Source organism: Watersipora subatra, chromosome 9 (assembly GCF_963576615.1).
Source record: "Watersipora subatra chromosome 9, tzWatSuba1.1, whole genome shotgun sequence".
Taxonomy (NCBI): domain Eukaryota; kingdom Metazoa; phylum Bryozoa; class Gymnolaemata; order Cheilostomatida; family Watersiporidae; genus Watersipora; species Watersipora subatra.
The window spans coordinates 59,071,329-59,098,816 of NC_088716.1; the positions used below are offsets into that span (position 1 = coordinate 59,071,329).

The 27,488-nt window shown below is 37.4% G+C and overlaps 2 protein-coding genes across 3 annotated transcripts; one reads left to right on the forward strand and one right to left on the reverse strand.

The window, feature by feature from the left end:
- Positions 1-174: 174 nt before the first annotated feature.
- LOC137403709 (ankyrin repeat domain-containing protein 42-like) lies at positions 175-13,287 on the reverse strand. 2 transcript variants are annotated; one of them, XM_068089722.1, is made up of 11 exons: positions 13,270-13,287; positions 11,798-11,952; positions 10,575-10,802; positions 9,923-10,058; positions 6,308-6,508; positions 6,079-6,204; positions 5,008-5,160; positions 3,416-3,565; positions 2,780-2,906; positions 981-1,110; positions 175-537 (listed from the first exon to the last, which is right to left on the reverse strand). In XM_068089722.1, exons 1-11 carry the CDS (start codon positions 13,277-13,279, stop codon positions 376-378), a joined length of 1,578 nt encoding a protein of 525 aa, XP_067945823.1. In that variant the 5' UTR covers positions 13,280-13,287; the 3' UTR covers positions 175-375. The 2 variants fall into 2 exon arrangements, with proteins under 2 accessions (XP_067945823.1, XP_067945822.1); XM_068089721.1 differs by having other exon boundaries at positions 4,993-5,160.
- A 262-nt stretch (positions 13,288-13,549) lies between these two features.
- LOC137403735 (PAX3- and PAX7-binding protein 1-like) lies at positions 13,550-27,093 on the forward strand. The gene is made up of 14 exons (XM_068089754.1): positions 13,550-13,935; positions 14,243-14,370; positions 15,059-15,197; positions 15,293-15,431; positions 15,647-15,976; positions 16,497-16,701; positions 16,866-16,986; positions 17,334-17,540; positions 20,224-20,423; positions 21,396-21,543; positions 21,819-22,014; positions 22,251-22,458; positions 23,218-23,342; positions 26,802-27,093. Exons 1-14 carry the CDS (start codon positions 13,662-13,664, stop codon positions 26,899-26,901), a joined length of 2,520 nt encoding a protein of 839 aa, XP_067945855.1. The 5' UTR covers positions 13,550-13,661; the 3' UTR covers positions 26,902-27,093.
- The last annotated feature ends 395 nt before the right edge of the window (positions 27,094-27,488 follow it).

Genomic DNA, 27,488 nt, shown 5'->3' on the forward strand with positions numbered 1-27,488 from the left:
TTTATCATTAAGTGGTGATAAATCTCAGTTTCTTACCTGAACGTCTGCCACTAAAACCGGTTAGTATTTTAAAGCATGCTGCCAATATCAGTGGAGTGCATAATATAAAGTAATAGGTATTGACAGTACAGAAGGTAAATATGTATTTTTAAGTTGTAAAAAGAGAAGCATAAACAATAAATAGTAGAAAAAATAATATTAAAACAGTGACCTAGGAAGATGATTGAGAATAGGTCAAGTTGTAAAAGCAGCCTATTGCGATACAATTCTTCTAAAGGTGTACAGGAAATTTGAAGAACATTTTAGCTTCGCTAAGGAAAGGTGAAACGCCAGACTTAAACGCATGCATAAGTCATAAAAATCTGTTCCGACATTTTACACAATTTGTCGGGCTCGAGCAGACGTAGATCGTGCACTATTTCGCCTAATTGGCTCAGACTTTTCATCCCATGAGCTTTTTTTCTTTCCACCCTTTTTGTTGGCTGAGAGCTGTTTTGCTCGCTGTTTACGGCTTCGTGGTACTTCTTCATCACTCTCCTGTTTGGTAGCAAAAATAGCTAAGTTATGGGATCTACGCCTTGAAAAGGCATTGAATCAATAGCCTAAAATCTTTCCTTACAGTTTAATGAAATTGAGTGTGGTACACAAAACAGCTCTCTTACTTCGCCAATGTTTTATACTATACTAAGTGTAGATAACGCAGAAACCAGAAGAACCAAAAGAAATCTCAATCTAGGCTTACAGCATCACTGCAGAAATTTGCTCACATCTACAGTGACATTTGTCTTTTCATCAAATGCTCAGACCTTTCAACAATATATCCAAACATACACATAGAGCTATTCACTACTATGGAGTCCTAGAAACATTCTCAGGTATATAGACATAGAGCTACTAACAGATAAGCTGATCCAGAGATACTCAGAAGAGTATAGCCATGGCTTGTACTACTCAATTGTACAAGTCATAGAGATACTCACCGGTACATAAGCATTATCAAGCTCTCTGTTCAGATGATTTATCTCTCGCTTGTAGTTGTCTAGCAACGCCTCTAGTTTCTCTCTGCGCAGCCTCTCGTACTCAAGCTGGTCTGTTAGCTCATTTATTGTCCTGCATCATGATATGACACATCCAGTCAGTGGCTAGCACTCATGACATATTCAGTCAGTAGCTAGAACCTCTGGCATATTCAGCCAGAGGCTAGAACTTATGGCATAACACATCCAATCAGTGGCTATCACTCATGACGCATCCAGTCAGTGGCTATCACTCATGACAGGTTACACTCAGTCAGAGGTTAGAACTTATGACATATTCAGTAGGAGGCTAGAACTTATGGCATATTCAGTAGGAGGCTAGAACTTATGCATGACACACCCAGTCAGTGGCTATCACTCATGACGCATCCAGTCAGTGGTTATTACTCATGACAGGTCACACTCAGTCAGATGTTAGAATTTATGACATATTCAGTTAGAGGCTAGAACGTATGGCATGACACATCCAGTCAGTGGCCACCACTCATGGCATGACGTATTCAATCCGAGACTAGAACCCATGACATGTTGCATTCCCCTAATGACTAAAACACATGGTAAATAAAATGTTTTTTCAATACAGAGTATTAAATTAACAAAGAGAACAAACTACTACATACCAGTACCATCTATTAAATTTATTTTCTTATGGTCAGGTAAGGAGTTTTGATAAAAGAAAATAGAGAGCCACATAAATATATTTAGAAGTTGAAGCAAAAGATGACATGTGCTTGTGACAAGCAAAGATATGTGTCCACTAGAAAGTGCAGTGCATCAGACAGCAGATCATCGTGGCCTCAATATGGCCCTAAGAATCATATTGGTTTCTAATAAAAGTCAATATGACATTTATTTTCCTTTTTGCAAGTCAAGTGGTTTTAATTACTTCAAAAAAATCAAAGACAAACCAAAAACTTTTACTTTTACCTAAGAATAGTGTAAAACATTAGCAATGAAAGTAAAAAAATTACATGACAATTTGTAACAAATTTGCATTAAAATACTGGCTTGCTGATATATTGTTGAAAAAATAGTGAGCTCATTTGAGGCTTGAGATGGCTTGCCACAGCCAGTCCGTACTTACTCTTTCTGCTTAGCGTTATAAGTAGCGAGCCGTGATCTAGAGAGAGGACAGCAGTCAAAGATGAACAGAAAAACTATCAGTAACTGGTTTAGCTAATAAGAGAAGGAACAGCAGTGAAGTCACTGACTTCAACCCAAGCCATCACACCGGACACACCAGCGGAAAATGCAATGATAGAACAGTATTTAAGAGTTTCATCGTGACATGTGGAGTTATTTCAACAAGAACAATACTAGCCAAACAAAGATAGACTCCTGCGTGTCCAATTCCTGGCGCTAACAAATTCTAGCCAACAGGTACTTGCCTCGTGTTAAACCTCAAATATTAATAGTTGGTAGCTAAACACAGGTTTTCTCGTTTCGGCTGCCAAGACAGTAATTTGGTAGTTTGACCGGGAGATACTACTACTTAGAATAAGTCTAAGTAAATAGATTGGTTGAAAGAATTGCTATGCTTAAATTGACAACTGAGAATCAAACAGCAAATCAGAACTTATTTACAGAAGAAACAGGTAACAGGCAGCAAATTAAGCCATATACTGATATACAGATTTTACATGAATTTCATTCATAAATTAACTTAGAAATGAAAAAGAGAAGTTAGAACAAGAATTGTAAACACAAACATTTCAACTAAAAACAGTCTTTAAAAAATGTACCTTTCCGCTTCCTTCACCTCTTTAGCCTTCTGTCTGTCTTCGTCTAATTTCCCTCCCAGCTGTCTGAAATTATTCTTGGCAATGTCAAGCAATCTCTCCAGCTCATCTATCTTTTTCCTTCCTCTCCCTAGAGCAGAAAAAAGTATTTTGATGTGCTCTAGGAAATGTAGTGCCAGGAAGAAGTTTAGGTGTGGAAACATATACCCTCACAAACAACTCTATTATTATTTTGTAAAAAGGCAAGAGCAAAAGTTGTGACTGGTTCTTGTAAGGTTGGTCAGTGCAGCCATCTGCTTTAGAAAAATGTCCTCGATAAAAATGATAGCAAGGTTATCCGTGTTGTGCTGAGGCAGTTTTAGCAACCTTTACTATAATAAGAAACGTGTCCTTCCGTCGTTACTCTAAGACAAGTTACATTAGGATCAAAAGATTGCCTTGGACAAGAATTGAACTAAGACATCCAAGTTTTGCAGCCAATTGCTCTACCAATTGCACAATCAGACCACCTTGTAGTTTCTTGGAATAATTGTGCGCATAATGATTACACATGATGATCTCTCAGGGGGCAACAGGACTGGAACACAACCAATAGTCCTACTATAGATAATATAATAAGTAACGGGTTATAAAAGACACCTCTTGCTTGTTTGATCTGCTGATCAGTCATGGCTACAGACTCTCCTTCAGAGTTACCGATAGTCGGGCCACTGAACTCATCCTCGGAGTCGTCTCCCTCATGGGCGAGGTGAGCGATATGTCCAGGGCCAACTCCTGTCTCGTCATCATCTGAACGTAACGTAAATCAGTTGAAAATTACATTGAACACCTCATCTACATCTGAGCCAACAATCTCTCTAGGTTGGAGTGAATAGGTGTAAGACAGTTTCATCTACTTTATCAAGTATAAGGAGGGTTCAGACAGCCACAAGTGAAGATGTGGTGTGTATAGCAGTGATCGGCATCACTGGCGCTAAGAAACCTTTGGAGCAAACTTGCTGCTGATCACATGAGTAGAGTAGACTGAATAGAAAGGACTTACCAAGGTAGATTTACTGATAGTGACCTACTAAGAGCGACTTATTATGAGTAACTTACTGTGAGTGACTTACTATGAGTGACTTTGACTTACTAGTAGCGACTTACTAGGAGTACCTTAATTGGAGGGATCTACTAAGAGAGACTTACTAGAAAAGACTTACTATGAGTGACTTACTACTAGTGATGTACTAGGAGGAACTTACTAAGGTAGAATTACCAAGGTAGACTTACTGGGACAGACCAACGATGTTAAATGTCATCAGTAGGTGATATGACTCCACCAAAAACTCATAATATGGTGAACCAAGAAATCAGATGTGAATATGTGACAGGGGTCATGCAGTGTATAAAAATAATCAGTTTGAAGATAGGGTTTTGTTCACAAATTATGCACAAATGAATTTCTAGATGGAGGAAATCACTAAGGACATAAGTCATATAAGACATAAGTCAAACAAGATTATTAAAACAACAATCATATTCAAATGATGGTAATTTTATAGGCTAGCTCCATGGACCTATGAACTCCTATAATGCAATCATTAGATTTCACTAACAAGCAATTTACTCAGCAAATGTTTTGACAACTGCGACTAGGTAGTTTATTACAGGTTACAATCAAAGATAAACACATACAGCTGCTAGTTAATGATACAGCATCGAGTAGGGCAAATTATAAATGTATTAATATTACAGGAAACAGTAAAACATGCAAAAACTACAGATGCAGCAATGTTAAATTCAGCAATAGAAGCAGAAGTGAACACGTCATCCATCCTGTTGGTATTATTGTGCACACCTAACAGCTACTGTCAATCACAGCACAATGGTACAGAAGTCAAATAGCCATCGAACAATGTTAATCTTTAGTGTAGCTCTCTTATTACCTTTATTGTTTTGTTCTGCTGAATGTGTTCAGAGGAGTACAGTAGCGTGTGTGCGTAGTACAAACATAGCATGTGTTCAGAGGGGTACAGTAATATGTGTGTGTAGTACAAGCATAGCATGTGTTCAGAGGGATACAGTACTAAAAGTATCGTTACACAGATATCATGCTGATCGAGGTTTTGCTCTGGCACGCAACAAGCAAATGCAACAAGAATTCATAACAGTTGAATGTTATTCCCTACCCTAAAGCCCATAAACACCTGCACAGACCTGCACAGACCTGCAACCATGACATAGCATACCTTGTACAACCCCTTTCAGCATCTTGACAGCAGCGAGTTGGGCAAACCTGGCAGCGACATCTTTTGGATTTTCTCCTGCATTATTGTTTACAGTCATGTTGGCACCCATCTCTATGAGCCACTCCAGCACAGCTAAATGTCCTTGACCTGCCGCTAAAATAGCAACACATCTCATGAGCATTAATATTTCACTTACCAAGTCAGAGTTGTGTCAATATGAAGCTAAAGATGTTTGATGTGATAAAGAAGGAATCAAGGGAACATGAACAACAGATATCGGTGAGTAGGTCAAATAAGTGTTGATATGTTACCATGATAACAGTAAGATCATGTGGCAGTTACTAAAAAGAAAAAAACTCTAGAAATTACAAGTAAACATCAATACTGACTAGTGGAACTAGTATTAAAAATCAGCTTATAAACAGTGACAGGTAATGTATTTGCCTGCCAATTGCCATTAGCCTGGCACATTGCCAATGGCTAATTTGAGCCAGTTAGTTAGCAAACTTATTAGTAAACTCAGTAATAAGAGCCGTGAGAGCAAGCTTTAGTGACTTGCGTAACGTAGCGCGATATGCGTACTTTCACCCACATAGCAACACATATCACCTAATGAATCCCTCAATTTCGCGTAGCTCAATTGGTAAGATATTTGCGTGGCAAATGGGAGGTTCCGAGATCAAATCCAGCATGAAACGAATATTTCATTCCTAAATTTTAATAGCTATAGCTGGACACACAGAATCACACACAAACTTTGAGATATATATATATATATATATATATATATATATATATATATATATATATATATATATATATATATATATATATATATATATATATATATATATATATATATATAGATGCATTATGATCAGAGAATTTACAAAAGCTCTAGGCAGAGACTGGGATAAAGTCGCCTGATCTGCAGTGCCTAGAGGAGTAGGTGACACAAACAGTCAAGGAGACAAAAGCAAGCCAGCGAGAGATCTAAAGGGTTTATAAGACACGTTTGTCCGGGTGAGGAATAACAACTAGATGGTGCTAACAGGAGTAGAAAGATTCTACCTTTATGAGCGGGAGTCGAGCCCTTGTCATCTCTCTCATTCAGGTTGACTATTCCATTCTCAATAAGCATCTTGAGATGCTCCAAGTCTCCTTGGTAGGCAGCGATATGAGCAGGAAAAGCCAGATCTACCATGAAAAACATCACAAACAAGCTCGACTTGCGTCAACACTTCCGTCTACATGAATATTAAATGATTTAGAAAAGTATGTCACAACCATCTTTGCATACTTTCAGCTTCTTCTGGGTGGTCTCTTTCCCACTCTATCCCTTCTATATATTCGACTATGTGGTGCTTGTAAAACTGCTGCGCGAGGTTCTTAGGGGTTTCTCCTTGGTCGTTTACAGCTCCTACGATGTGGGTGGCACTTGGAGCACTGGCTATGAGGAACTTGAGACAAGGAAGGTGGCCCTCCATGGCTGCCAAGTGCCCTGCGTAGCCATACACAAATATAACCTCATGCAGTACTGACTTTTACGGCTAGTTAACGAGAATAGATATGAGGTCCGAATACGATGTCACAGCATCTATAAACATAGAAGTTGTCTACTTTGGCATCTGAGAGAGGTAAACAGATGTTTAGCAACTTAGAATTTATAAAAAAAACTCGTACAATTTATGAACAGCTGACTAAATTACTTACGGCTTCATTAAAGGCTAAACCAGTTTAAAATTTATGAATCTGTTATTACATTTGTTTCTCGAAAATGTAGCACATACATTCCTTGGTAAATTTGAAATATTTCCAGCCAAGTGTAGTCTAAAGTATTTAAAATATTGAGCTAGAAATGAGAGCTTTAGACAAGTAACCTCCAGAATCAATAGTAATCATATAGAAATCTACAATAAAGCAGACAAATTCTTACTTCTACCGATCACTTTGAGCCATACAAGGCAGACAGGCAACAAGCATTAGATCAGTTTATAATGCAAGGGTTATGAGTGTAAGATAAGAGCAGAAACAGACAGGCAACAAGCATTAGATCAGTTTATAATGCAAGGGTTATGAGTTTAAGATAAGAGCAGAAACAGACAGGCAACAAGCATTAGATCAGTTTATAATGCAAGGGTTATGAGTGTAAGATAAGAGCAGAAACAGACAGGCAACATGCATTAGATCAGTTTATAATGCAAGGGTTATGAGTTTAAGATAAGAGCTGAAACAGACAGGCAACAAGCATTAGATCAGTTTATAATGCAAGGGTTATGAGTTTAAGATAAGAGCTGAAACAGACAGGCAACAAGCATTAGATCAGTTTATAATGCAAGGGTTATGAGTTTAAGATAAGAGCTGAAACAGACAGGCAACAAGCATTAGATCAGTTTATAATGCAAGGGTTATGAGTGTAAGATAAGAGCAGAAACAGACAGGCAACAAGCATTAGATCAGTTTATAATGCAAGGGTTATGAGTGTAAGATAAGAGCAGAAACAGACAGGCAACAAGCATTAGATCAGTTTATAATGCAAGGGTTATGAGTGTAAGATAAGAGCAGAAACAGACAGGCAACAAGCATTAGATCAGTTTATAATGCAAGGGTTATGAGTTTAAGATAAGAGCAGAAACAGACAGGCAACAAGCATTAGATCAGTTTATAATGCAAGGGTTATGAGTTTAAGATAAGAGCAGAAACAGACAGGCAACAAGCATTAGATCAGTTTATAATGCAAGGGTTATGAGTTTAAGATAAGAGCTGAAACAGACAGGCAACAAGCATTAGATCAGTTTATAATGCAAGGGTTATGAGTTTAAGATAAGAGCAGAAACAGACAGGCAACAAGCATTAGATCAGTTTATAATGCAAGGGTTATGAGTGTAAGATAAGAGCAGAAACAGACAGGCAACAAGCATTAGATCAGTTTATAATGCAAGGGTTATGAGTTTAAGATAAGAGCAGAAACAGACAGGCAACAAGCATTAGATCAGTTTATAATGCAAGAGTTATGAGTTTAAGATAAGAGCTGAAACAGACAGGCAACAAGCATTAGATCAGTTTATAATGCAAGGGTTATGAGTTTAAGATAAGAGCAGAAACAGACAGGCAACAAGCATTAGATCAGTTTATAATGCAAGGGTTATGAGTTTAAGATAAGAGCAGAAACAGACAGGCAACAAGCATTAGATCAGTTTATAATGCAAGGGTTATGAGTTTAAGATAAGAGCAGAAACAGACAGGCAACAAGCATTAGATCAGTTTATAATGCAAGGGTTATGAGTGTAAGATAAGAGCTGAAACAGACAGGCAACATGCATTAGATCAGTTTATAATGCAAGGGTTATGAGTTTAAGATAAGAGCAGAAACAGACAGGCAACAAGCATTAGATCAGTTTATAATGCAAGGGTTATGAGTTTAAGATAAGAGCAGAAACAGACAGGCAACAAGCATTAGATCAGTTTATAATGCAAGGGTTATGAGTTTAAGATAAGAGCAGAAACAGACAGGCAACAAGCATTAGATCAGTTTATAATGCAAGGGTTATGAGTTTAAGATAAGAGCTGAAACAGACAGGCAACAAGCATTAGATCAGTTTATAATGCAAGGGTTATGAGTTTAAGATAAGAGCAGAAACAGACAGGCAACAAGCATTAGATCAGTTTATAATGCAAGGGTTATGAGTTTAAGATAAGAGCTGAAACAGACAGGCAACAAGCATTAGATCAGTTTATAATGCAAGGGTTATGAGTGTAAGATAAGAGCTGAAACAGACAGGCAACAAGCATTAGATCAGTTTATAATGCAAGGGTTATGAGTTTAAGATAAGAGCAGAAACAGACAGGCAACAAGCATTAGATCAGTTTATAATGCAAGGGTTATGAGTTTAAGATAAGAGCTGAAACAGACAGGCAACAAGCATTAGATCAGTTTATAATGCAAGGGTTATGAGTGTAAGATAAGAGCTGAAACAGACAGGCAACAAGCATTAGATCAGTTTATAATGCAAGGGTTATGAGTTTAAGATAAGAGCAGAAACAGACAGGCAACATGCATTAGATCAGTTTATAATGCAAGGGTTATGAGTTTAAGATAAGAGCAGAAACAGACAGGCAACAAGCATTAGATCAGTTTATAATGCAAGGGTTATGAGTTTAAGATAAGAGCAGAAACAGACAGGCAACAAGCATTAGATCAGTTTATAATGCAAGGGTTATGAGTTTAAGATAAGAGCAGAAACAGACAGGCAACAAGCATTAGATCAGTTTATAATGCAAGGGTTATGAGTTTAAGATAAGAGCAGAAACAGACAGGCAACAAGCATTAGATCAGTTTATAATGCAAGGGTTATGAGTTTAAGATAAGAGCTGAAACAGACAGGCAACAAGCATTAGATCAGTTTATAATGCAAGGGTTATGAGTTTAAGATAAGAGCTGAAACAGACAGGCAACAAGCATTAGATCAGTTTATAATGCAAGGGTTATGAGTGTAAGATAAGAGCTGAAACAGACAGGCAACATGCATTAGATCAGTTTATAATGCAAGGGTTATGAGTTTAAGATAAGAGCTGAAACAGACAGGCAACAAGCATTAGATCAGTTTATAATGCAAGGGTTATGAGTGTAAGATAAGAGCTGAAACAGACAGGCAACATGCATTAGATCAGTTTATAATGCAAGGGTTATGAGTTTAAGATAAGAGCAGAAACAGACAGGCAACAAGCATTAGATCAGTTTATAATGCAAGGGTTATGAGTTTAAGATAAGAGCAGAAACAGACAGGCAACAAGCATTAGATCAGTTTATAATGCAAGGGTTATGAGTTTAAGATAAGAGCAGAAACAGACAGGCAACAAGCATTAGATCAGTTTATAATGCAAGGGTTATGAGTTTAAGATAAGAGCAGAAAACCTGGAGTACTGCCATCTTTGTCCGTCTCGTCTATGGTTGCCCCCCACCTGACTAGTAACTGTAGACAACCCAGTCGTCCATGAAAACAGGCATAATGAGCAGCCGTCCAGCTGTTGTGATCTACGTGGTTGGCGTCCTCAAAAAGAAAACAGTAGAAAGCGATAAAGAAGTAAGCCATGAATATCCCTTTAACAAAAAGTGACCGAGCAGACAACTTCAAAACAGTAATAATAATTGTTTGGCTCACTAAGCTAGTGGGATAAATTGAGTTTCCAGACAAACAATGCAATAATATATAAACTTGTTTTTGATATATTTTTCCATATTTAAAAATATATAAATATATATGTTATATATTTTTTTAATATATATAATATAAAATTTACAATTATATTATATAAACAATATTAAATAATATATATATCAGTGATATTATATATAATACCACTGTTATAATATACTATAACAATGCAATAATGTAATATATAACTATATTTGTCTATATATAATATATATATACAAATACATATATAATATACATTTGTTTTGTTCAATTTTTTGACCAAATAAATTAATTCAAAGCTTTGAAATGAAAAATAATGAGAAAGGATAATATTATAGTGAGTAAAAATAGGACGGACGTGATACTTACCACCCCGGTCCGAAGAATGGTTTGCAAAGTGAATGAGTTGCCATGCGCAGATGCCATGTGCACAGGATTTGCCCCTCTCGTGTCCTCTGAAGACATGCTAACAGCATTGTTGGCCAAGGCTTGCATGCATGCATCCTGGCCTCTTATTGCAGCTATATGCGCCGGGGTCCAGCCTCTGGGTGTGACAACTGTTGTATCAGCACCATGCCATAGTAACCAATGCATACACTACAAGAAGATAGTAACACTTGACCATGTCAATTCCTGTTTAGCTAACAGAAAGCTAAACTGCAATCATTCAAACAGCACAACTCATTGTTTCCGCTCATGACCAGTCATTGCACTGTGAGCTAGCATGGTAGATGCAAACAGCAATATCGCAATTCAACACTTTAAAATCTAGGCCAAGATAATTCGGAAAGTTGTGTCGGCTTGTTTGATTATCAAAACAATTTTCCCGGGTTTTCCAACCTGATCAAACTGTTTTCTAACCTGAACCTACGCCCGAGTAAACTCAGTGGCACAGTTTCATTTTGTTTTTCCACACTTCCGGTGTACATAAGATTATGGGAATCTTGCCGATTGGTGTGAAATATATTTGCAGCAGAGATCCAAAGTTTCAAATTAGTTGGATAATTAGTTTTTAAGATATCATCAAACTACTAAGGGCACTTCTAACCGACTAAGAACTGAAAAATGGCTGCCGACAGAACATTATTTTCTGATGACATACTGATTGAAATCCTTCGCAATGAAAAACAAAAAATAGACAAAGGTAAAAAGCTTCTCCTCAGCAACAACTGCTTTACATGAAAAATATTTTTTTCTCCATTCATAGCAAATATACACACTTTTTCAGACTCAGCTTACTGCAATTACTGTGTTTCTTCAGTGACCTCTAAAACCTCGCTTTTTTTAAAAAAGTGTGCAACAAAAACTATTTGAGTTCTGTTTATTCAGTGAGTTTTACCGGCTTGGAGCTTTAAAATTATAGTCAGTTTAAAGGAATTGCTCTATTTTAAGTGCTGTTACAGTTGACAGCATTTATAATCAAAAAAGTTGTTAATGCGATCTGAGAGCAAGGAATCTTCTTGTACATACCAGACCAGGTTTCATAGAGTTAACACTGGGAGACTAAAGATTAAGAGCAAGGAATCTTCTTGTACACAAAAGACTAGGTTTCATAGAGTTGACGGTTCTCAGATGCTGCGACTGCAACTAACCTCTAGAGCACCGCTGTGGGCAGCCCAGTGTAAAGGAGTAAATTTATTGTCTTGGTCTACTTCATTTATGCTAGCTCCAGCTTTTACCATCGCAATAACCTCGTCAACATTGCCGCTCCTGACCACATCGTGAATGCTTTTAGGCTTGTTTGGAGCTGCAACATAGCATATTCAATCACAGGTCTAAATAGGCTATGAGAGTAAGAGTTTTCGTAGTCTGAGAGAACCTCACTCCGAAGAATTACTATATTAGCAACTCAAAATACCTGCCCTAAAACATCTACTAAACATGTATCTGTGTTATTTAAACACATAGCTACGAAAATTTAATTGCCAAAGAGCAGGTCCTAATGGTAAGAAAGTTAAGTCCTTAGTAGATACTGCTAACAGCAAACAGGTGATTTGATTTTGGTAAATCTATTTTTTTTACCTAACCTCATTATTTAATCATAAGAATATGATTTGGACACAGATATGATGTCTAAAGAAGCAAATGAGTGTTAACATTGCTCAAAATCAATGTCAATTATTTTACAGAAATACTGGTTTGATTTTCATCTTTTCAGTTTCAATATACAAATTGCTCAGACATCTTAGCGATGCTGAAGAAAACGATTATATATATATATATATATATATATATATATATATATATATATATATATATATATATATATATATATATATATATATATATATATATATATATATATATATATATATATAGGTATAAATACGGTTGTGTGGTTTTTAAAATTTATGTATAGCCTTTGTATATATAGCCATGTATATACATGAACAAAATTATATGGGCTATACATAAATTTTAAAAAACACACAACCGTATTTATATCTATATACATAAATAGCTGAAAGAATAGTTTGTGCTCAGCTTTCAGCTACTGCCAGTTGGCCAGTTTCAAGGATGTGTCTCTCCTCTTATCAGTCTGTCATCTGATGAGTACAGCCTGGTGAGAGGAAAGATCATATATAGATTTTTAAATATATATATGCTGAAGGCAACGACAAAAGTAAAAATGAGAGGTTTCACATTTCTCTAACTCACATCTCGTCGACTGCAGACTGCCTCTGATTACACACTTGTTGCATTATAGCTGATTTTGGACATTATTCGAATGTGCTAGCTAGCTCAGAAAAGCTTTTTGTAATATTCAAAGTGTTTAGCACTAAAACACACGTAAACTTAATAAATGACACAGCTGACTCGTCTCTAATCAGATGAAAAGAATTATTTCTATAGTTTTAGGTAACTCTAAATTATACAAAGCAAGACATGCTTTTGTTTGTATTTCACGAATGCGTACAATTGATTTTTATGGCTTCACTAAAGCCAATTAAAAACTTATTTTTGCTTAAATAGAGCTTTAGGCTGCATTTAAAATAAGAAGTATAACTGATGTATCGTATACTGAAAGAATTATCTTAGGATGAGAGAGAAAAAAACAAATCACCTGCAGGCATCTTGGCGTCTCTACAGCAACAGTGATCGACGCGAGTGAGTATTATGACAGGTACAAGTAGCCAAGTAGCGCGTTATCCGTCTAATCTTACAAATAGTGTTTCGCGTCAATGGATTGGACTACTTCCATTATAGTCCGAAATTGTATAGTAAATTATGAGTTGTCGTTTCTTGCCAGCTTTGATCTCTAACACGTTTCAAGATTTGCATCAACGCATTTGAAGACCCAGTGCGATGACCTCAGATATAGTAAAAATTGAACATCCGTTGAATGCTAGTGAGCAATTTTGATAACATGGAGAGTTGTAAAGGCTTAAAAGCAAATATTATAAGTTTGTGACAGTATCTGAGAATATAGTGTGACAGTATCTGAGAATAAAGAAGATGTTTAAAAAACCAAAACGTCATTTTAGACAGAGAAAAGACACAGAAGGCTCAGATAATGACGGTTCCGATGACGAACCCGCCATTTCTGTGCCTATCGCCAAAAGTGGAAATAAATATGTTTCTGCAACTAGTCGCCAAAGTAATGGCAAAGCATCAGTTAGTACCAACACTAACCAGCAGTCTCACACCGTGGTAGATAAAACAAACAAAGATTCCAAAAAGGGGATTGCGGTAAATGTGGCGCCTATCAGCTTTGAGTTTGAAGGAGAAGGTAAGATTGCTCGTCTAACGCACATGCTGTCAGTCTACCAAATCATGTATAAATGTATGCTGCACTTACATAATGTTGCCTGCTACTAGTTGCGCTTCTTGCATTGCCACAAATGTGTGCGTGGCACATTTTTGTTAACAAGTGTACTTGTGCATGTGTTAATGTATTTAGTGCCATGTATAGATAAAGAAATTTTATGCAATCCCAATTATACGCAATCCGATCACATCATAAATATTGATGCATGGCCTCTGAACAGCAGCAGCGCAATTACCTGCAAGTGTGACATTACTATTCATATCGGCAGGAGAAGCTTTTCAAGTTAAAAAGTCTAGTCAGAGTAAAAAACTGATCAAGCGACTGAAGCGAGAAAAAAAGGAAGAAAATGCTGAGAAGAAAGCTAATGATTCAGTCTCATCTGAAAGTGATCGAAAGGTAATCTCATTTGTTCTACACTTCGTTTCTGTAAGCCAACCAAATCAACTTTCAAGAGACTGGCCATAAAACCTAGCTTGCTGTATCACTGCATTAGGTACACACGGACTGAATATTTTTGAGTGCTTGATAAATTAAGCATAATATTAAACAGTCTTAAGCTTTGAATATCCACTGCAAAAGCTTTTACAGGAATTTTCTTGGAGAGCACTTTTTGGCTATGTGAACTGCTGCATCACTTTTAGAGCAGCTTGTTTTGATTTTAAACTGCTGAAGTAGTTTTCGTAAGTTTTTAGGTTTCACTAAATCCCCTCCAATTGATTGGTAAATAGTTAAAGAGTAACTCACTGTATAAAAAGATGAAGGTCGTGTCACACACACACACAATTTTTATGTTAAAATGGCCATGCCACTTACAGTTACCTTCAGTTGCTAAGTGCTATTTAGTGAAAGGTAGGAATAATTGCTGTTAATATTAATCAGAGCTACTCTTGTAAACAACTACTATTGTATTCTCTGCTACAGTGTATTACGTGTGTGTGTGCGCGTGCGTGCATGTATATATGTGTCATGCAATATTTCTTGTTTAGACTAGGAAGCGGTATTAAAATGGGCTTCCATAGCCTGTGTACCCCTACTTATTCTACTAGTTGAAAGATTTCTGTACTATGTTGACATTTATTCGCAGGCTGCTTCAGATGGAGTCAGCATTGTACTGAATGGTGATAGAGCCCTTGACATGGACTTGGACAGTGATTGTGAGCCAGACAGTGGCGAAGCAGACCAGGAGGAAAAACCAAAACATGCATTTAGATCTCTACTGGAGCGTAAGTCGCAATCAAAGGCTACCCAGCAGTTATTCTGCTTTTGATGTGGATTTGGTCGTAGTTTTTTAGGACTTATGAAGCAATTATTTGTTTAGGCGGAGAAATACCAGATGCAAACCTCATACACCTAGCTCGTAAAAAGAGAGCGCAGGCAAGAGAACAAGGAGACTTCATTCCTCTTGATGATACACAAAAAGTTGAAGATGCTCCTGTATCTACACAGCGTCTCGTACGGTAGGCCAGTCGATATACTACGGTCTAAATTTATCATTTTCAGCATTTAGCTTTGTCCATCTATAAGAGCTGACGCTAGCTACAGCGATATGATGGGTTCGCAGAAGTGTGTTATCATTGCTATTGTTTCACCATTAAGAATGCTGTTGTAGTCTGTTGTAGTTACATCGGAGTTGGTAGTATCACAATGCTGAACTATCAGTCGGGTATTGTAGAGATGATGATAACGACATGAGTGATGAGGAACGGGTAGACTTTAGTATCAACGCTGCTCAGAGAGACCGGCAGCAGATGAAAGACACTTTTTTGGCAGCAGAACATGGCTCGGATGATGACAGCGACCAAGAGAGGTTGAGATGGGAGAAGGAGCAAATGCGGAAAGTGGTTGGAGGGAAAGAGCCAGTAGTGGCTCAGGAAGACTACCAGTCATACTACTCCGTATCGCAGACAGACGTCACTGCTACACAGTATGACAGTCTTCGTGACCTCAAGCCTCTCCCCGACACACTCAATATCGATCAAGTAAAAAAGTCTCTGACAGAGAGGTATACACTCACTATGAGCGTGTATTTGTGAATTGAGCATGCTTTTGTCTTTCATGTTCACCATTAATAACAATGAATATATTCGCTTCATATTATTTATTGGCGTCTCGGTGTAGGAAAGTCCTTTCTAATTATGAAGCATTCAGCACTTCTTGTCTGCTATGTTACATTGGGAACCTTGCCAAAACATTCCTTGAGTTTACTAGTGCACCGATTCTCCAGAGATTAACACGCCAGATGTATTTCATACTAGATTCTATGCAAGAAGAAAAACCGTATCTTGTCAAAACTGTGTTTTGGGCATTCGACAAAACTGCGTTTTGGGCGTTCGACAAAACTGCGTTTTGGGCATTCGACAAAAACCTTTTTGGACAAAAAAATGATGTAGTTTTTATCATTTGATTAATTTGTTGTATCAATCATCCCGTCGATTACTTCATCAACCTGATCAAGTCTTTGGACACACTTGTCAGCCGCTTCCTGTTAGCATCTGTTGTCTATGGGGCTTTTGCTATTGTAGGCTTGGCAACTTGGAAATAGTGCACAGAGTTCACAAACAGGAGCGAGACAATGTGCTTGCCGGGCTGGTGCAAAGCAAGAAATCCACTGAGGAGCTTGAGAACAAGAGCGCTGACAGCGTGCTGTCAAGGCTCAACCGTAAATACACGTTCATGCAGCAGACTCGCTCGTACATTCGAGATGTGCTCGACTGTTTCAATGAAAAGGTGAGTTTAGGAAATGCATCGTTCTGTTGTCTGAGCGGCTAAACTATGAGAATATCAAGGCCACAAGATAAGATTTGGACATCGACTTCGTATCATTTATGAGGATTTTGTAGTAGTTGTATTGCCAACAGCCATTGTAGATAAATAATTTTGTTTGTTTGAAGTACCCACGGATCTGTGAGATCGACCAACAGCTGATGAACCTAGCCAAGGGAAGAAGTGAAAAACTGTGCAAACGTCGACGAGACGATATCAAGGATGAAGCTAGTGATTGTTCCTCTATAAGTAGGGCAAGATTATCAGTTTATGTGCGGCCCATATCCGTCTCTCTCTCATTTTGTCAGTTGTATCTCTTTATCAGCATTGTATGCATCACCTCAGGCTTCCTGTTATAACTTCAATGCTTTCATGTGTGCTCTTACTTGCATGTGCATACTTTGCTCACATGCATGCGAGTCTAACAAATTCATTTTTGACATTTTTTCCAAGAAAATCATTAATAATTTTAAATATCAATCATTTTCAGCCGTTTTCACTTTGTCACATAGAATTTTTATTTTTAGCGCATAAATTTGACTATTTAATATGTGATAGAAATGGATGTTCATTATCACTAAAATCTCACATTTTAGACAAAAATCTAGCTGCAATGGAGACACCAACAGAAAAACGTCAACAGGCAGTAAAGAAGCGTCGGGTAGCAGACAGAGACGCACGACGAACAAGACGACGACAGGCAAGACAGAGTGAAGGAAGGAGGGACCAGCCTCACTATGATGGCCTTTCTTCAGATGACGAGGAGAATAAAAGTGACATGATAAAGTATGAGGGGGAGAGAGGTTGGTATGCTACATCAGCTGAGCTTATTAGGGTGAGACTGGTTGGTATGCTACATCACCTGAGGCTTATTAGGGTGAGACTGGTTGGTATGCTACATCATCTGAGGCTTATTAAGGTGGGACTGGTTGGTATACTACATCACTTGAGGCTTATTAGGGTGAGAGTGGTTGACATGTTGTATCCCCTGAGGCTTATTATGGTGAGACTGGTTGATATGCTGTATCACCCGAGGCTATTAGGGTGAGAGTGATTGTGTAAAGACTTAGTTTTGAGTTTATTATCCCTTGTCTTTACTTGAATTTAAAACTTGGCACAACGGTTCAGGGATTCAGTCTCTGTATAAGAACTGATCTTTTTCAGATGCAGTTGTCTGACTGTACTTATGGTGGAAGTTACTGAGAGATTACTCAGGTTGTTTTGTAGTCAAAACTCAACTTCTAGTTTACTAGTCAAAATGTCAAAAACACCTTTATGTATAAATTATTCTCGAACAAAAGTTATAATAATGTTTAAAATACACAATACACAAATTCTAAGTAAATTATAAAACCTGCTTGTTAAAATGATTCTAAAGACTCAATCCACAAGACTGGATTGTACAGAGAAATACAGATAGAATTATAAGACGTAAAACACAAACCTTGCGAGCCGCAACCGTAATAAAACTTTTGAGAATGTCAAACTGTCTTAGCTATATACAGTCAAACATGGATAACTCGTCCACGGATAGCTCGAACACATGGTTAATTCGAACATTTCCTTTGGTCCGTTCCCACGTAATGATAAATTGCTATAGATAACTCGAATTCAACACTGTTAATTCGAACTGTTTTTTTGCCCAACAGCTACCGAAACGGTTGTTTTCGCTTTAGAAAATCACTTTATTCAAAGCCATAGAGGTAAACTGCATCTTTTCGTAATTCATAAGCGTCGTTATTACCACCATCGGCAAAAGATTTTTGTCAACGACTTTTCTAAAAGTTTGGTGAAATTTGATTTATACTGCGATACGATGAATAGCACGGGCTAACCGGGTCACGCGCGCAAGAATTTCCGCCACGCACATACAAAACAAAAATCGCATGTTGTTTTGTATGTGCGTGGCGAAAATCCTTGAGTGCGTGACTCGGCTAGCCCGTGATGAATAGTTTTCCGACGTTGATTCCGTGTTGAATCAACGTCGGAATGTTGAATGTTTAAAACGTCTTAAAAAATGTTGTAATTAAACGTATACGTTGTCTGAGCTACAAAAAACTATTCATCGTTTGACCTAAACACAGAATACGTGTGTACATTCAATAAGTATCTATTAAAAAAGCGCGAGTGATATAGAATGTACCGTAAAACCTCGTAAAACTTCTAATTGAACTGCCTGGGAGTGTTGCTCTTAACGAATCCCAGGTAAAGTAAGGTAATCTGCATAAACTTCAAGAAAAAACGGCAAAATTGATCGTGGGTAAAACCCCAAAAGAAAAACATGTCTTTTCTTTTTAGCATTTCAACAACGATCAAGTTTTGCCAATGTCAATCTGAAAAACGTCCTGGCAATAACATCACCTCAAACAACAAACCAATCTCAAGTGATAGAAAAATCTCTATACTTTTTCATGAAAACGTTTTAAACTTTACATTAGAAGCATTTAATTTGAAACAAGCCATTTGTGCTTTTGATTTATATTATAGTTTGTATATGTACTTGTATCTACTAATAAATAAGTAAATATATGGACTTGTGACAGTGCTCTGATAACTTGAACGCTCTGATAATTCGAACACTTTTGCTCGGTCCCGTGAAGTTCGAGTTATCCATGTTTGACTGTACTTGGTTAGATAAGGCGCCGAATAAGTTGCGCGCCAGCTTTATATAGTAAAAATTAGAATATTAATTAAAAAGTTCGATCAAATTACTTTACAATTGGCCTATGAAGAGGAGATGGGTCGATAATTAAACTACTAAAAATAAGTCCCGCTCTTAGGTCAGTGCTTTGTCTTCAGTGGGCTCCGGAGACGTATTTGGCGGTAACGGAGATTGTCTTGAAGAAGCGGAGATAAGTAAGGTATGGTCAATAAGTGTAAATATAATCTTCGGATTACTGTTGGATGGATCTGTATGGTAATTGGATGATATGGCGGAGATTGGTGTGGTTCTGTTATAATGCTCTGGTTAGTTTCTCTCTAGGACAATGATGGTAATGTCATCTGAGTTATAATTGTATCGATGTCGTAATCGGTGTGGGGTGATGAAGTGTTACTAATTGATGACCTCCGATGTGTAGCTGAAATAAGAGTGTTCATTCCTGATAATGTGTATATAGTAATAAGTGTTCTTTAGCCTTTACAATTGATATGTTGTATGACCTGAGGCTTACCAGGGTGAGAGTGGTTGATATGCTGTATTACCTGAGGCTTATTATGGTGGAAGTGGATGATATGCTGTATCATCCACTCCTACCCTAATAAGCCTCAGGTTATAGCATATCAACCTGTAGATGATGAGCCTGAATAAGCCTCAGATGATATGCTGTATCATCTGAGGCTTATTAGAGTCAGAATGGTTGATATAATATTTCACCTGAGGCTTATTAGGGTGAGAGTGTTTAATATGGTTGAGAGATTGATATGCTGCTTCTTCTTTTGAGGCATGGTAAGGTCAAATAAGAGGGGTGCACATTTGTATTGTAGAGAAACTATTGGCAGAGGCTGGCAGTCTGTTTGAAGATGTCTTACCTGAGTTTTCGACTGTGTCAGCCATCTTGGAACATTTTGAGGATTGGAAGAGTCAATTCAGCTCAGATTATAACGACGCGTACGTCGGTCTCTGTCTGCCCAAACTTCTCTGTCCCCTTATTAAACTGGAACTCCTTGACTGGAGGCCCCTTGAGGTGAGCATTCGATATTCAAAGTGAATTATACCTGTATTGTTGTTCTTGATAATGCATGACAATTTCTGACCATAGCCTGTCTTGTTCTTATATCTCAAGTAGTCCTCGATACATTTTCACCCCTGATTTTGGAAGTGTCGTTGAAATCATTAGTGGCCAGTCTGTGACAAGTTGTTCATTGGAATCCAATCTTATTATTTGTACATATACGCTGATTTTGTCAGAGTTACCACGATGTACTAGTACTCATGATATATAATGACTTAATATGTTGGTCAAGCAAGAGCACAGCTTTAAAGGGCATTGTTTGGCGCACAAGGACAACTCATTATCACTGATTACCCATGGTGCCATCTAGCTCACCCTCACCATATTGTAGTAAGGCTAATAAATGACAGCCTCTCTTTCTTCCATACACCGAAGGAGGCAGCTATGCAAGATGGACTGAATGGCTGACACCGCATAACACCTGTCGTTATGTGCCTGAACAAAAAGTTTACTTTACGTACCAAACATCTACCATGGACTATCATAGGAAACTAGTGTGAACCTAGAATCTAAAACTAGAATAAACTAGTGTGAACCTGGTCACTTTGGGTTGAAAGTCTCTTGCTCTTGCAGTCAGTCGAAGTGAATAAAACTGTCTATGGGTGTGGCTTGCATATGATAGCAGACCTCCGATCAGCTTGATTACAATCAGTCGTCTGTCATGAGTTTGTATTGATCTGCCTCCATTTTAAATTCCTTTTAGCTACATCTTTATAGAGGAGTCTAGACCTTCCTTGATTTCACTTACCATCACATAGTTGCAAGTATAATAGTTGACGTGGAAGCCGGTTTCGTTTCATTCTGTGTACATGGCCTATCCATCTCCTACTTAAATTTAATTGAAACCTTATTCATCCGAGAAGATTGAGAGACGGGTTATATATAGGTTATATAGCCTAAGTATAGTTTATATCATTCTTGTAGGATTCATGTCCTTCACTCTCCTCTTTCTCTTGGTATCAAAGTGTAGCCATATATGGCCACAGATCCGTCGAGACATTCGACCAATCAGATCCAGATAATCTGCTAATTCCAATGATAGTGGAAAAGGTATTAGTTGCTAAGTTAACAGGTATGACTTATGTATAATAGATAGATAAAGGCTAGCCCGCTCATGTAGCCTCCAAATACCGTGTCTTGTTGCAATATTCATTGTATGCTGACAGCCGGCACTCACTGTCTAGCTTAAACATAAAATGGCTACCATGCCTACAAGTGGAAGGCTTAAATCTTCCTCCTTTTTCAATGCGCATAAATGGCATGATCGTGTCTTAGTTCTTTCCGTTTATTAGAGCTGTCCACAATTATGCGCTTCCTGACTCTGAGCCCGCTATTCTTATCTGGCAGGTTATGTAGATATGGTTTGGGATCCTGTTTCCAAGAGCCAGACTAAAAATCTCACAAATCTCTTGCATGAGATGGTGGACCTCTACCCGAGCCTCCACTCTGGCAGTAAGACCACGGCTACCTTAATGCGAGCCATCAGTATGAAGATTAACATCAGCCTTGATGAAGATACATTCATGCCTCTTTTTCCTGCTGAGTAAGTCACATGACAGTGGCATCAATCCTTTCAGTGCCTGATCTGGTCTACGCTAGTAGCGGATGCATTTGGTGTGGCTTATGCGAGTTTAACGTCTGTTCATGCATTGCTTCTTTAGTTTTGTTGCAGCTCTTTCTGCATATCTTGAAGCTGACCTTTTTTCTGTTACAAAATGTTGCTTTTTTCCCTCCCTTTTTCTTCGTAACCGAACTTAATTACGAGGAGTGTGTTTGTAGACTGCTGAAGAAGAGTGGAGAGGCGCGGGCGTATCTACATAGACAGATCTGGTCAAGTATTAAGCTCTATGAGAACATATTAAGATTTTCCAGGCTGCTAGGTGATGAGAAGTTGAAGAGGTTAGCATTGGACAGTCTCCTCAACAGATACATAATGTTGGGGCTGCAGTGCGCCGGTCCTACCGATGCTCTCAGGAGAATTAAGGCCGTGAGTAAAATTGCCGATGGGCTGTAATTGTGTTGTTTTATTTGAGTATTATATTTCTTTAGTAATGCTAGTTTAAATGGGTTATAGAACAATGTTAATGTGAAACAGTATGTTAAGATCGTGTTATGGAGCAGTCTTTTACATGCTGAAATTATTTGAATTGATTAATTAAAGAAATAAATTAAAACAATTAAATTTAAAATCATTTTAACAATTAGTTTTCTTGTAACTTCATAAAATGCGCATGCATATTGGACAGCTAGCTGATAGCCTATGTCTACTCCCGGGTGCCATTGCTTGCCCAGGCTCCTCAATCCTTTGTCCAACCACAATCTAGCTTCAGAAGAATTATTGCTTTTACTACCAAAGCGTTGATTAGTTAATAACAAGAGCATAGAATGATGCGACTGAATAAGCGTAAGATCGTTTCTCTACACCAGACTACTAACATATGCATATTTTAAATGGTTGAAAGTTTTCAAACTCATTGAAAAAGTAACATTTCGTAACCACTATCAAAGAGGTATCTGGGGTATCTGTCCCCTTATCTGCCTTTACGGATGTTTTTAGTTGGTTACCAAAAATTTTGTCGAGTTACCAAAGGATTAATGTTTAATAGATCTGTTGTTAGTTATTGTATGTAAGAGACTCTGCTGCTTAACATAGTGTTAGCAAACCGTTTCGCATCACCATAGGTCAATAATACGAACATTATAATAATCCATTCTCAATAGGATGATCTTGTTCGTCACTTTCAAGGTCACCGACGCATTGCCTAGTCATTGGTTGAAGTCTGCTGACAGTGACACGGCGCTGCCTCAGCTGGAGAATCTTTGCAGGTTCATGCGGTCATGCGCTACTTCCTATCAGCAGGCTAATAACAGGTTGGTTACTAGACATACTTACCTCTTCGCTGTCAAAGGCTAAGTAGCCTGTCTTGACAAACTGTTGTTTTTGCGGAGTTGTCCCCCGTCGCGCGGGCGAGTAACAACAGCTTGTCACAAGACGTGCTGCACCTGATGCATCAGTTGCATTTATAGGTAGTTGTTCTCCTCTATCTATGCGGCTTGGTTGTGATGTTATGCCGGTTGCTCCATTGGTAATCATAACGGATTTGACGCAAAAATTTATGTAGAAAAAAATAAGATTACAACGTTTAACCAAGCAACCAGTCTCTGCGGCAAACTTTAGTAGAACTTGAGAACTTAGGCAACAACAGCGACTAAACATGTCGTTATTTGTGCGCTCAGTCAGTTTAATTTCTATTTTTGTATGTCAGTTTTATTTGTTTTTATAGATTTTATTTTCAATTTATTTTATTCTTAAGTTTTACTAAAGTTTACAACAGAGTTGTAAACAACCAAGTCTTTGGTTAAACGTTGTGATCTTTTTTTTTCTACATAAATTTTTGCGCGAAATCAGTTATGATTACCAATGGAGCGACCGATATAACATCGCAACTAAGCCGCATAGACGGAAGAGAACAACTCCCTATAAGCGCAGCTGATGCATCAGGTGCAGTACGTCTTGTGACAAGCTGTTGTGTTGCTCGCCCGCTCGACGGGGGACAACTCTGCAAAAACAACAGTTTGTCAAGACAGGCTAGAGGCTAAGTCACAGCCATTGCTATACTTCAGTGACAATTTCAGTACTATTAACTTGATGAGGCATCACTTAGCTCAGACGAGTAACCAGTAAATTACCACAAAGTCTTAGAATTGATTGATGTTAGAGAGTTTTCTAACATATTTATAAACAATAACAGTAACATAAATATAGTTGATTGTCCTGGAACTTAAATTGAGCAATTAATGGTTTGGTTGAAAACTTACATCTTGACCACCGACCATGAAATCTTCATCATAACAGTTTTCATAACCGTAACAGCCAGCATATTTAAAGTCAATCATAAATAAAATGAACACAGTTTAAATACTATTGTTTAGTTATTATTATTTCTAGAACAAAGTCGTGATAAATTTTATATGAGTTTTGAAAAAGGGAGCTGTTTATAGTAGCTGCTACAGAAGCTAGGTTATAAATGAGGTGAGATTTACAAAAATTTGTCATATACTAAAATATAACACTTAAGATAAATTTTATGTATGAAAATAGTCATAAATGCAGCCAAATACAGTAATAACATATATATAATATATATATACATGTATGTTCTATAACATATACCTTCTATAATGTAATTTCCAGATAACGTAAAGTGTTTATGTAAAGTTTCTGTTTCATACTACATAAAGAATTTAATATAGCGTGATGTGTGAAGTCATTCATTCGATTTGAATAACACGCATCTCGTGGTAGCCTTGAAAATATCGCTTTCTCTCCTGCCGCACTTGAGAGAGAAATTGCCGTGTACATGTAGGGTTATCTCTATTACACACACCAGTAGAAGTCTAACGAGAAATCGTTAGATTTGTCGTTAAAGCGCAGATAGTAAGTAGATGCACAATTGCTTTTTCGGTGGAGGTGTTAACGTGTCGGTATACCGATCTGAATGTCACGAGTTGGACTACCGTTGAAAGCTATCTGTTATTATAACCATGAATCTTTTTGACGTATAGATGCTCGGACAAATAGGCACCGACTATTATTGTCACACAAATCGAAACACAAATTATAGTAAAGTTATTTTTTTACTTTATTCTAAACATAAAACATTTTTATTGTTTTCCTTTTGCAAAAAGGGCATTGTTATCTAGAATAGAAGAAAAACTTGCAGTAAATTGCCTTTGAAGGTGTGCATTATCCATAACTCATTGTAAAATTGTCGCAATCGTAAACAATGAACTGAGTGAAACTGATAAGGAAAAGTAGAAAAGTTGTCGGTATAAACTAATAATACTACAGTTACACTAGTCATTAAATTAAAAAGTCCACTATAGTCCTTGTTTCCCTTTTGAAGGTCGAAAGGGGTGAGTTTGGGAAGATCTAGGAACAGATTACATAATTCACATGTATTTTACTGTTCGTATAACGTAAAGACCCTATAACGTAAATGTTCCTGGAACAGATTATTTACGTTGTAGGAGCGTCTATGTAATAGGAAACCAGGTTTTGTTTATATGTATATTTTAAATATATTTATTATATATGTATATATATATATGTGTTTATATGTATATTTTAAATGACCGGTATGTAAACTGTTGTTTGTAAACTGCTCTAGCTGAAAGTTTTATTTAATTGAATGAGTAGAGATGTTCCTGACATTACGGAATTCTTTTTATTAGGTTCTGCTGCCGTTTTAACAAGATCTCTGTTCTCCTAACTTCAATGCGAGTTTGTAGTTTTGGTAGTTAATAGTATGTTTGTCTTTGATTATATACCGTACTATTAGAATTGTTTTAAATTAATCTCTTTGTAAGTCCGTGTTGAGTACACGCTACTGTCGCTTTAATTCTGAAGTGCAGAGATCTAACTTTCTTGTCGGTTAGCATTGTTGAGGGAGTGATTATCCTGTTTTGCGGTCTTATAGATAGTATTAAATTTTATCTTAAAGCCATTGACAAAATGATCGTAAGCCATTACAGAGCAGTATGCATTGTCTGCTCTTTGGGGGAGATGATTTCATGTGGGAACAGAAGCATTAACCCTTTCATTGCCATCCATCTACAAATTTAACTTTTGGCCTACTGCCAGCTATTTTATTGAAAATTGCCGATTTGGCTGCATGATATGTATACAGTTTTTCAATTTAAAACCTTATCTAAAACATTTTTGTTATATATTTAATGTTGCCAATGTGTTAACAAACAGAGCTATGAAAAATATTCAATGTATCTATATTGTGTGCATTGCTAAAGCTATGTGAAGCTATGGTCGCTACGAAGCTAGAACGATTCTCTACAATATTCTGTACTCTTACAAAACTTACTTTTACCACCCTCAGAGTCAGCGCTGTTGCTTTTATTGTCTGAGTATTTATATGTAGTTAATTCTGAATCTGTCATCAACAAAAGCTATTCTGTCTTTAGCACGAAAGGTGCTTTGCTGAAGCCATAAAAAGTTCAATCGTCAAAAAAATGTTCGTTTTGACTTGAATTTCCTGATCAAAGATTATAATTTGCTGCGCAGATGTAGGCTAGTTTTTCAGAAAATTTTTCACAGTAAATTTTGCAAAAATGTGTTTACTGCAGTCGATCATAGAATTCGCATAAACTCGCGTACGGCAGTGAAAGGGTTAAAGGTCCAATGCACTCCAGTGTTGGATATACACTGGAGTGCATTGTATCATGCTTCATTCTGATTGGTTTTGCAAGTATTTAGAGAAATTTAGTAACTTTAGAAATTTATGAGTGTATGGCACCTCACCTATTATTCTGCAGAGAGGATATGAAAGGCTTGCTAAAGATTCTCGTTACCATCCATGCCCATAACCATGCTAATTGGATGTCCAATGAGTTCTCTCTGCGAATGCCAAAATGATAGAGGGCAGGCAACTCCTTACTCTCCCCTACCCCTTCTTACACCCGACGTGTAGTCAAGAATTGTCTTCTAACTGGACTGAACACAGCTTACTTCACATTTAGCCTAGCTGAGCTGGTTTAGGCATTTGTATACTGTTGTATATAGTTCCTTGTATATAAGCATATCATCACCATTCGTCATTATTAAAAATACAGAAGTTAATATGACTAGCAAACCTTCATGTTCTGTATAATCACATACATGTCAATTAGAATGGTAGGCAATGTTTTAAGTGAGATGTATTTTCTGCAAAAGTGTTTCAAGGGGAGGAGGCGTTTGGAACCCGAAGCCTCAAGTCGGTCAGATTTTTTTGCAGGTCTGGTTAGGTATTGTCCCGTTAATTTATTGGAAACTGGCCTAAATCTTAACTGAACATTAGCCTTAGTATCCTAACATCCATTTATTTGTGGGTGGTAGTTAAGATTATACTGCAGGTTTTAAAAGAACAAAGGCTAAATAGCTGAAGTACTGAAAGTTCAGGGCAGGCAAAAATAACACCGTCCTCTGGTCTGAGGCTATAATGCTCACATGTGACCATGACTGGA